The 12,050-nt window shown below is 42.8% G+C and overlaps 1 protein-coding gene across 1 annotated transcript; it reads left to right on the top strand.

The window, feature by feature from the left end:
- Positions 1-503: 503 nt before the first annotated feature.
- LOC118800946 (C-C chemokine receptor type 4-like) lies at positions 504-11,291 on the top strand. The gene is made up of 2 exons (XM_036561130.1): positions 504-604; positions 9,551-11,291. Exons 1-2 carry the CDS (start codon positions 571-573, stop codon positions 10,573-10,575), a joined length of 1,059 nt encoding a protein of 352 aa, XP_036417023.1. The 5' UTR covers positions 504-570; the 3' UTR covers positions 10,576-11,291.
- The last annotated feature ends 759 nt before the right edge of the window (positions 11,292-12,050 follow it).

Genomic DNA, 12,050 nt, shown 5'->3' with positions numbered 1-12,050 from the left:
CCCCGTTTCAAGTTCAAAGCAGATGTACCTCATTGAGTCTGTAAGGAAACATTAAGTTATTAAGAACTGGCTTTATTATTTTTTTACTTAAGTAAAGTTAATTTATAATTCATTTCATTTACCTTAGAAAGACAGAATTCTTTGCTGTAGACACATAATTTTTTACACTATTTTTTCACAAACAATAGTCAGTGGCCTACCATTTTAAAATGTTTATTTTCACTTAGACAATCAAAAAAAAGCATGACCAGGAGTGCCTATACTTCTGCACATACAAGGAAAAATTTGAAAATGAGGGTTATGTTGGTGCAATATGGAAAAAAGTGTCCCAGAAGAATCTCATACATAATGACATAAATCAGCCGCATCAACTGTCTGGTCAGGACATGAACTGTGTGTTGTGTTGAGGCGGATATGTTTATGTTAGCACAGTGGGCTTTGTAGACACACTGAGCTGTCAGTGCGGTAAAGGCCCGCCTCAGGAAATTACAGCTCAGTCTCTTCACATGCTGTAAAGCTGCACAGAGCTCTGCCTCCCTGATTTGACTGTTAGCGCTCGGACTTATAAACATGACTGGGAATCATACATCCAACACAACACTGAGTAAGTATAAGTGGATGTCTTTCAGTTTTGATTATTTAGTTCAGTGTAAAGAAACTTACCAACTCTTATTTCTTTACAGTGGCTGTGATAGAAACCAAGGGTTGCAATGTCTACAACTCAAATATAGCCATTTTCACCATGCATGGCTTTAAAGTAAAGCTTTATAGTAAAAGGCAGTATCAGGCAGCGTGTAACTATTTCATGTAAGAGCTTTAAAATGAGCTGATAAGCTGGATCGAGGATGTTGAGGCAGGTAATAGTTGTAACCGTGTAGTGCTGTGGATCCTCAGGAGAGGGAATAAAAAGCACTGTTTGTTGAAGAACAAAACCAAGACTTATAAAATGCCATCCCAAATGGTAACGTTGTAATTATTTATTTCATAGTTAGGTTCTCAGTGAGGGGAAGGGTGTTGCATTGTTGGCTGGGTTTAAGTTGTGTATCTGTTGTGTAACAAATGGTGTCCTTTGTCCCGTTGTCTGAACCCAGGTTTAAACGGGTGTGTTGGTTGGTCTGTGGGTAAAGGGAGAGAAACATCAACATTAGCTTGTATGCTGGCTAACTTGTCAATCAGGGCAGCTGTGTAATCAAACACAATTGTGTCCATGTCACCACTGATCGTCGGAGCAGGTTTACCTCACACACACGGTGTTGGGAACGGTCATCGCATGAACACCTCAAAAGGAGACAATGGTTCTGTGCACATATCAGACATGCATCTAAAATCAACGTTGTTGTTTTTGTCACATCTGGAATGCAGTATCTTCTGTTAATATTATCAATCACCCCTCTTCATGCAACATGTGAAATACCATGAAATGCAGGAAAGGCAAACAAGATTTTGGCAGTGCTATGTGACCCTCAGGACATGTCAAAATACCATCAGAACACTTACTACAATAGTCCTTATCTACCTGTGAGGCATTTTCTCATATGATGGCGATGTCAATAAGGCTAGGATCAGTAGACAATGGATGAGAGAAAACTGAAAAAGAACAATTTTGTTGACTAATGTATGAACACGGTGGGCCATTTTTGGCAGCATTTGGCAACAGCATCTGCTATAAAATTACCAGCTGCTTCCTCTCCCGAACTAGGGGACTCGTGGGCCTTAACTTTGATGGTAGCCAGTCTCCCGGATAAAGTGCAAGCATGTAATAAATCAGAAGTCAGTGTGGAGTGAGAGACTGGTTTCCCGTCAGCTGTGAGAAACCTGCGCTGGGACCAGATGTCCCCAGAATCGTGAGCCACGCCCCAGCTATACCTGCTGTCGTCGGTCAGGATGCTGATGGTACGATCTTTAAATAGAGTACATGCCCTAACGAGGGCCACAAGTTCTGCCACCTGTGCTGACTAATAAGGAAGCGAGTGTGCCTTAGTTACCAAATTAGGAAGTTGACATACACATAAAAATACACCATCACAGCGCTTGGAGCATGAGCCATCTACAAAACCCTTTTTACAGTGCTCTAATGGCGACAACAACAAATCCCCCGACAGACAGACTCTTTTATGATGTCAGCACAACAGAGGTGAGCGTCAGGCAGAAATTCAGAATCAAAGAGAGACAACATTTGATGCAAATGAAATGCTGGAGATTGTGGTGACGAGTTTTCAATAGACAAATTGCTAGTGCATGTCAAAATGTTCTCATAACCCCTGTGCCTGTTAAGGATAGTAAGCAACTGATGTGAAGTGTACAATGTCAGTGGGTGTGAAAGGATCATTTTTTCTGCATCCAGTACCACCAGGGCAGCCGCAGCTACAGCCCGCAAAAAAGCAGGCAGCACTTATGCCTTTACATCTAATGTTTTGGATAAATATGCAACAGGTCTCATGTGGCCCCCATGCTGCTGAGCCAGCACACCTGCAGCGACCTCGTAATGTTCATGCGTGTACATACGAAAAGACTGGCAGGCCAATGGCTAGAACAGAGCACAGGGACCGTTTCAGTACTGAGAAAGCCTCTGCCTTTTCTGTGGCCCATTCGATCATGTCAGGAGTGTCGGACTTGCAACACATTCCCAAATCTTGTCATAATAAGAGCAGTCAGGAATCCATGCACAACAGTAATTGATCAGTCCCAGAAAAGACATCATGCCTTTATTTGTGGATGGAGGCCTAAAACTCTATAGCTTCCATTTGACATAGTGAAACCAAGATAGGAAAGGTTTGACAGTACTGCAGCTTGTCAAGAGCAACTTTGAAACCACGCACAGCTAAATGCTGAAGCAGACACACAGAGCCTGTCTTGCACGTGGCCTCATCCTTCGCTGTCAGTAGCAGGTCATCAACATACTGCAACAAAGTACAGCTATCAGGCAAAATGAGAGTATCCAGGAAATTGTGCACAGCAGCGGCAAAAACAGCAGGAGAATCAACACATCCAGGGCATGCTGCCACATGCATTGTCCTTCTTTGAAACTGAAAGCAAAAATAAGCTGAATGTCCTCATGGACTGAGATGCAGAAAAAGGCTGAACACAAGTCTACAACAATTAAATGTGTGTGTATTACTAGAAATCTATTAAAAATGGCACAATTGGCACATGTGGGATAACAACTTAATTTACCCGCTGTAAATCTCCAACCTCTACCATCCACCTTGCAAACAGGATTTATTGGCAGGTTGTATGGAGATGTTGTTTCAACGATGAAGCCTTGTTTCATCAGTGACTGTATCACCCCCTAAATTCCTTCCTCATTTTCTCTAGACAAAGGGTATTTCTTGCAGCACACTGGCTGTTGTTGACAAATGGGCTTTGTACGGTTCACAATTTAATAGACCCACTTGGTCCTTCTATATTCTGCTCATAATGATTTAGGAATGTCTTGCAGATATATTGGGATTTTCAATGATGTGCTTACGGCTCCCTCATCAACAGAAAGAGTACAATTACGCTTATTGGACACCACCATTTACTCGCCATCAAAAGAAAGGGATAAACGCAATTTGGCCATAACATCACGACCCAGCAGGTTTAATCAGGAATCTGGAATTATGACAAACTTGTGTTAAAAGGAGATCCCCCAATCATTTGGACAGGTTACTGACAGCTGAGGTGTTTTTGAACATGAAATTGGTACCTGCGTGGTGCCTGACACTGGCCCATTATATTAATTTCCACTAATTGAAGAAAATATTGCTCCAGTGTCTACAAGAAAATTAAACCTTTTGCCATCTACAAACAGTTCCATAAGAGGTATATCACCAGAAACAAGAGTTAATGTCTTAGAAAGCATTGTCAAACTAGGTGCATCTTCAACAACTTGGGGTGCATTCTGTATGCCTTCATCGGTTTCCAGACAACAGGTTGTCCGGTGTGTGTTTTAGGGCCCTCCGTCTGAGTCTAAAATGTTTTTTGAGATTGACTTTCATCAGAGCACTTCTTTCTACATTCTCTGATCCAATGCCCCTCTTTTCCATGATAATGACATGCCCCTTGCTCCTTCTGCTGATTATTTTGACATTCTGTAATCTGGACCTGAGAGCTGGGAGTAACAAGTCATTTTCAACCGTGAATCAGCAAATGTGTGTGGTTGGCGTAGGGATAGAAGACTGGAAACAGTCTGTTTTATTAAAGTAAGATTAGGTGCTGTGGCCAGTAATGGAAAAAAGTGCAGCAATATTCTGCTACTGTGAATTATGGGCCGTCATATCCTCTACATCAGAATTAGAATCAGAGTCAGGATGAAAACTAGCAGCAGAATTAGTGTTGGTTTTACTCGACCCTGAAGTCAAGATGTTTTCAGTAACACAAATTCTGTCATTAGCAGCCTTGTATGCTAGAGGAGGAGCTGAAAAGACCAGGGGAGTTCTTTGAAGTTAATACATTAATACTTGACTTAGCCTATTTGTTCAACTTTGTTGTCCTTTTAGGGGTGACATGTTTATCCCATTCAATTTTCATTTTACTCCATGTCACCAGACAGTGATCCATATATTCATAATCCCATTCAGGATGCCCTACACCATCACTTATGCATGTTGCTAGATTTCCTTTAATGTTGATGTGCACAGATGTGCACATAGTCATAACATCACTGCGAATTAAAATCGCAGAGAGGAAAACTCTGACTGTTGTGTGTGCTTATGCACCAAACAGCAGGTCGGAGTATTCGGCCTTCTTGAAGCGAGTGGGCGGGGTTCTGGAAAGGGCCCCGCCTACAGACTCCATAGTCTTACTGGGAGACTTCAATGCTCATGTTGGCAATGACTGGGAGACCTGGAGAGGCGTGATTGGGAAGAACAGTCTGCCCGATCTAAACCCAAATGGTAAATTGTTATTGGACTTCTGTGCTAGGCATGAATTGCCCATGATGAACACCAAGATTGAACACAAGGATGTTTATAAGTGTACATGGTACCAGAGCTCCTTGGGTCAAAGGTCAATGATCGACTTTGTTGTCATTTCATCTGACTTGGGACCATATGTTCTGGACACTCGAGGGAAGAGAGGTGCTGAGCTGTCAACTGATCACCATCTGGTGGTGAGTTGGATCAGATGGCAGGGAAGACTCATGGTCAGACCCGGTAGGCCCAAGCGAATAGTGAGGGTGTACTGGGAACGACTGTCGGAGGCCTCTGTTTGGAATGATTTTAACTCCCACCTCCGGGAGAGCTTTTCTCATATCCCGGAGGAGGTGGGGGACATGGAGTCTGAATGGACCCTGTTCAAAACCTACATTGTGGAAGCTGCCAGGCGTAGCTGTGGCCAACAGCTTGTGGGTGCCTGTCAGGGCGGTAACCCCCTGGTGGACACCGGTGGTGAGGGAGGCCATCAAGCTGAAGAAAGAGGCCTTTTGGGACTGGATGGCCCAGAGGACTCCTGACTCAGCAGATAGGTCCCGACAGGCAAAAAAGGTGGCAGCGGCAACAGTGGCAGAAGCAAAATCCAGGGCATGGGAGGAGTTTGGTGAGGCCATGGAAAAAGACTTTCGGTGTGCCTCGAGGAGGTTTTGGACAACTGTCCAGCAACTCAGGAGCAGTCAGGGTGGCTTTGCCCAAGCTGTATTTGGCAGGGGTGGAGAAACTCTGACTTCAAATGAGGATATTGCCGGTCTGTGGAAGGAACACTTTGAGAAACTCCTTAATCCAGGAGACATGCCTCCCTCACGGGAGTCAGGGCCAGAGGCTTCTGGTGTGTCAAGCTCCATTTCCCTGGTGGAGGTCACTGAGGTAGTTGGCAAGCTCTTCAGTAGCAAGGCACCGGAGGTGGATGAGATTCATCCGGAGATGCTTAAGGCTCTGGGTATTGTGAGGCTGACATGCCTCTACAATATTGCATGGGCCTCAGGAACATTACCCTTGGACTGGCAGACTAGTGTAGTGGTCGCTATTTTTAAGAAAGGGGACCGGAGAGTGTGTGCCAACTACTGTGGTATCACACTGCTCAGTCTCCTTTCCAGCACCTATGCCAAGGTGCTGGAAAGGAGATTTCGACCGATAGTTGAACCTCAGATTGTTGAGGGGGCATGGGAGTTTGCCAACCCAGGCTACATGTGTTTTGTGGACTTGAAGAAGGCTTACGACTGTGTTCCCCAAGATATCTTGTGGGAGGTCCTGCCGGGGCTACTACTCCGGGCCATTCAATCTCTGTACTCCCGGAGTGAGAGCTGGGTTCATATACTCGGCATTAAGTCGGGCTCCTTCAGTGTTAGCGTTCTACTCCACCAGGGTTGTGCCCTGTCTCCAATCCTGTTCATGATATTCATGGACAGGGTGTCAAGGCATAGCCAAGGTCAGGAGGGCATTATGTGTGGAGGCCGGAGGGTGGCATCTCTGCTATTCGCAGATGATGTTGTTCTTTTGGCTGGATCGCATGGATGCCTCCAGCGCTCACTGGAGCAGTTTGCAGCCGAGCGTGAAGCAGTTGGAATGCGGATCAGCACCTCCAAGTCTGAGTCCAAGGTCCTAGCCCGGAAAAGGATGGCATGCCCACTCCAGGTAAGGGGAAAGTATCTCGGGGTTTTGTTCATGAGTGATGGGAAGAGGGAACATGAGGTTGGCCGCAGGCTGGGACAGGCGGCAGCAGTAATGCGGTCACTGTACCAGACTGTAGTGATAAAGCGGGAGCTGAGCCATAAGTTGAAGCTCTCTGTTTAACGGTCGTCTACATCCCAACCCTCACTTATGGTCATGAGCTGTGGGTAATGACCAAAAGAATGAGATCGCGAATACAAGCGGCGGAAATGAGCTTTCTTCACAGGGTGGTGGGCTACACTCTACTTGATAGGGTGAGGAGCTTGGTCATCTGGGAGGAGCTTGGAGTAGAGCCGCTACCCCTCCGCATTGAGAGGAGCCAGTTAAGGTGGTTTGGGCATCTGATCCAGATGCCCCCTGGACGCCTCCCGGTGGGGGTGTACCAGGCATGGCCTACTGGGACAAGACCCCGGGGTCATCCTAGTACCCGCTGGAGGGATTATATCTCCAAGTTGGCCTGGGAGCAGCTTGGGGTCCCTGGGAATGAGCTGGAGGAAGTTGCGGGGGACAGGGTTATCTGGGATTCTCTGCTCTCCCAACTGCTACCGAGAGCACATCTGGACTAAGCGGTTAATGATGATGATGATGATAATATGTTTCATGAAATTTACTGATTTAAATGAAGTTCTCAACATTATTTCCACAGTCATCACCTGCTTCAGTCCACTTATTTACAAAATTTACACCAGTGATATATTAGTAGATCTATTTCCAAAAAAGTTTTGCTGTGCAACATGTAAAAAAAAAACAGAATGCAATGATGTGCAAATCATTTAAACCCCATATTTTATTAAAATAGTACAATGACAGCATATCAAATATTTAAAATTATTTTTTTTTTGTTTTTTGAAAAAATATTTGCCCATTTTGAATTTGATGCCAGCAACATGTTTCAAAAAGTTGAGACAGGGTCATGTTTACCAATGTGTTGCATCTGCATCACCTCTTCTTTTAACACCACTTTAAGCATTTGGGAACTAAGGAGATGTTTTTGTGTTCTTGCATGATGTAAGATTTCATTGGGTGACAGGACTGGTCTGCAGGCAGCCCAGTTTAGCACCTGGACTCTTTTATTTTACTATGGAACCATGCTATTCTAATACATGCAGAATGTGGTTTGGCATTATTTTGCTGAAAGAAGCAAGACCTTTCCTGAAAAAGATCATCTGGATGACAGCATACATTGCTCCTAAGTAGATCACTCATGCCATGCACACTAATGCACTCCCATAGGTGCCGAATGGTCCTTCTCCTCTTTAGCTTGGAGGACATGATGACCATGATTTCCAAAAACAATTTCAAATTTTGATTTGTTAGACCAAAGGATACTTTTCCATTTTGCCTCAGTCCATCTTAAATGAGCTTGGGCCCAGAGAAGGCGGCAGGGTTTCTGGATTCTGTTTATATATGGTTTCTTTTTGCATTTTAACTCGTAGTTGCAATAACAAACTATGTGCACAGACATTGATGTAGTGGGGTTTCAAATCGAAAGTAAAGGCTGAGCCGCGTAACTGACGCGTGTCCAACACTGGTAGCCTATCCACACGAATCACACAAATCTTCGATACAGTTCTTGACTTTCTTACTCCATTTCAGGTGCAAAGCAAAAAAATACAGCTCAACAGATGTGTGTCTTAGTTCTACATGTTCTCATATCTAAATTCAGTCCACAGCACTAGGACACAACGACGCGTCAGAAAACCGTGCGGCTCCCTCGTTTCCTTAAGGAAAAAAAAACCATCTGCACATCACATGTGACCTCAGTGAAAAACTTTGCATAGTATCAAAGCCAATGCATTAAGATAAAGCAATTGGATTGACATAACATTTAACCATATACATTTCAAAAATTATGCACATACATTAAACAAAACACTATGCTCGTCCCTAAAGCTTTTAGGAAGCATATACCTCCGACAATTGATTTTCAGAAAGGTTCCTGAGCCCATGCAATGATTTCCACTACAGAATTGTGTTTGTTTTTAATGCAGTGCTGCCTGAGGGCCTGATGATCACGGCCAGACAATATTGGTTTTCGGCCTTGTCCCATGCATCCAGAGATTTTTCCAGATTCTCTGAATCTTTTAATGATATGATGTACCATAGATGATGAAATCCCAAAATTCTTTGCTATTTTACATTGAGAAATGATATTCTTGAATTGTTGCATTATTTGCCCGTGCAGTCTTTCACAGAGTGGTGAAATCCTCCCATTTTTACTTCTGAAAGACTCTCCGGGATGCTCTTTTTAAACCTAATCCCGTTATTGACCTGCTGCCAAATAATCTAATTAATTGTGAGATGTTCCACAAGTTGTTTTTTTTAGCGTTACACAGCTTTACCAGTCTTTTGTTGCCCTGTCCCAACTTTTTTGAAATGTGTTTCTGGCATCAAATTCAAGATGGGCATATATTTGGGCTACTACTTTGTCTGCTGTACTATTTTCAATTAAATATGGGGGAGGGGGACTTCTGAAAGAAAGATCTTCTGAAGTGGAAGGAATTATAATTGTCTTTTTCAGGTAAAGTGGCTACATAAGCTGGATAGTTTTTACCATGTATCCAGTTCAGGGTAATAAGGCTTTGGATTTATCTTGAGAGAGATGGTCCCATAAATAGGCCTAAGTATCATTGAAAGAGCACGATGCAGAGAATGTTGATAGACAATGATGTAAATTTGGAATAATCATAGGTAAATACAATTCAATATTTTAACATATAAAAATAAGTTGTTATAAGTTGTTGACATGTTATGTGTTACCTGAAGAACTTCCAATACTTTCAATTCAGTTTTTAACACAGATGCACAGAACCATTTATTTCATCCTGAAAAACACTGATAAATGCTCAACGTTCATCCAAATGTTTCTTGGGTGGTTAAATCTTGTGAAAAGAAAACTTAACCAAAAAATATAACTATATATACATGTGTGATAATGAGATTTTGTTTGTTTGTTTTCTAAACAGCGGACAGTTACTACAGTTATACTGGGGACGATTTCACACCCTGCAACAATAACTATGTAAGGGACTTCAGCCAAGTCTTCCTCCCAACCCTCTACAGCATGGTCTTCATCGTGGGTTTAATTGGCAATGGCCTGGTGTTGTGTGTCCTTGCCAAATACTACCGGAAATCGAACATGATGGATGTGTGCCTCTTCAATTTGGCACTGTCTGACCTGCTGTTTCTCATATCTCTGCCGTTCTGGGCCCACTACGCTGCCACCAACATATGGATCTTTGGGAATTCCATGTGCAAAGCTGTGACCGCATTTTACATGCTAGGCTTCTACGGCAGCATCTTCTTTATGCTGCTCATGACGGTGGATCGTTATCTTGTAACTGTCCATGCCCATACCTCCCTTTTTTTTAAGCGCCAGTCAGTGAGCGTGGGCATAGCATTGGTCTTGTTTATGTGGGCACTCAGCCTGGGCGCTTCTCTCCCAACCATCATATTCTCTCAAGGGAGGAATGAGTCAAATGGATTGTGCATGCCAGAATATCCTAACAACACATGGAGGTTGGTCATCTACATGGAGCTGAACATCCTTGGCTTGGTCCTCCCCCTCACAGTCATGGGGTTTTGCTACTCTCAGATCATCCCCACCTTGGCTGCTATGAAGTCTAAGAAGAGGCACAAAGCCATCAAGCTCATGCTGGTCCTGATCATAGTTTTCTTTCTCTTCTGGACACCCTACAACGTGGTCATATTCATGTACTTTCTTCATTACTCAGGATACATGGAAACCTGCGAATGGCTGCGTGACCTGGGCCTGGCCATGCAATGGACTGAAACCATTGCCTTCAGTCACTGCTGCCTCAACCCCATCATCTACGCCTTTTTGGGGCAGAGGTTCAGGACATTAGTCATTAAGACTTTGAAAGAATGGTTTCCAATTTGCTTCAGCCGGTGCAGAACACTTAACAGTCAGCTGACATATACAAGGAGCTCCACAAATTCCATGCATTCCACAGAAACTACATTTGTGTAGCTGCAGTGGCCCCTTGTTAATATGGCTTAATCAAAACAGCAACTTTTCTTTCATTTGTTGACATCATTTAACACCTTGATTCTTATGCTTATTATTCTAGTATTAATCATAAGGCTTTTAAATACCATGTATTCAGTAACCAATATAAAACTATAAGGCAGGGGTATATGTTTATGTCTTTCCATAATATGCTTATAAACAGTTATTCAATATGTATAACAATCTTGAACAATTCAAATTACTATGATATTATATAATAGTACTACTATGTATGTATTGCTAGTTATGTGGACGGATTTAGCTAAACTTACTTCAACTTTCTTCCATGGTTGTTTTTAATGACTGGACTATTACAATTTGCAGTGATGTGGGACTAATGGCTAGTGTTGCTATCTGTTTTACAATATGCAGGTCCAGTCCAGGCCACACACTTAGAATGTATGTATGTATATGTTTTCAGCAATACAATACAGTGTTGCAGTTTCATAGTACCTGCTCTGTGAGGGTCCATGGAGGTCCTGACCACTGAACAACAGGGTAAAAGGGAGTAACAAAGTATGCAGAGAAACAGGTGGACTACAGTCTGTAATTGTAGAACTACAAAGTGCACCTATATAGTAAGTGGAGCTGATAAAATGGAAAATGAGTGTAGAATCAAGGAGATGGTCATAAGAATAACAGGTCAAAGAAGATATACAAATCACTGCTTTCTGTTTTTTCTTGCATTTTACCTACTGTCTACTGTCCCAACTTTTTTGGAATTGGGTTTATATTTGGAAAGATCATGCATTTACCAAAAAAACTCAATAAAGTTCAAAAGATAAACATCAAATATTGTGTTTTTGTACTTTTTTAATCAGGTCAAACAGAATTTACTCATCACTGCTTTCTGTTTTTATTAGCATTTCAAATGTAGTCCCAACTTTTGTGGAATCTGGTTTGTAGTAACATGAAAAACTGGTTATGTGAACAGTGTCAGTGTTCTGCTGTTTTGACCCTGCAGGGTTCATGGGGCTTTGCTCAAATAGCTAACTTTGCTAACATTTCTAAAGAACAACACAAATCACAGCTTAGCAAGGCAGTACTAAGAAACACTTCACCCGGCATTTAGCAAATTTCATGTCATCAATATATTAAGCAAGTGCATAAATATTAGTTTGTGCATCACAGTAAATAAAAGCCTTCTGGATTAGTGAGCTGCAGCAGTCCTCTAACTAAACACTCACAGTTTGGGCAATGTCCCGCCCCCAGCCGTAATAGAGATTTTAATTGGTGCTGCTGCTGAGTTTCACTGTCTGTATGTTCATGCCTATAGGTCAGTGGTCCATGTAGTTAGCGAGAGTGGAGGATATTCTTTTTTTTTCTAAGTACTCTGAAAAGTGGTGGGTCAAATGGGCACTTGCCCCCATTGTTCCAGCAGCCACGGAGCAGAACTAAATGTGGCACATTTTAGATCAGAAGCAGGACCCACTCTG

Source organism: Colossoma macropomum, unplaced genomic scaffold, assembly GCF_904425465.1.
Source record: "Colossoma macropomum unplaced genomic scaffold, Colossoma_macropomum, whole genome shotgun sequence".
Taxonomy (NCBI): Eukaryota; Metazoa; Chordata; class Actinopteri; order Characiformes; family Serrasalmidae; genus Colossoma; species Colossoma macropomum.
This window is presented reverse-complemented; position numbering and strand designations above follow the sequence as displayed.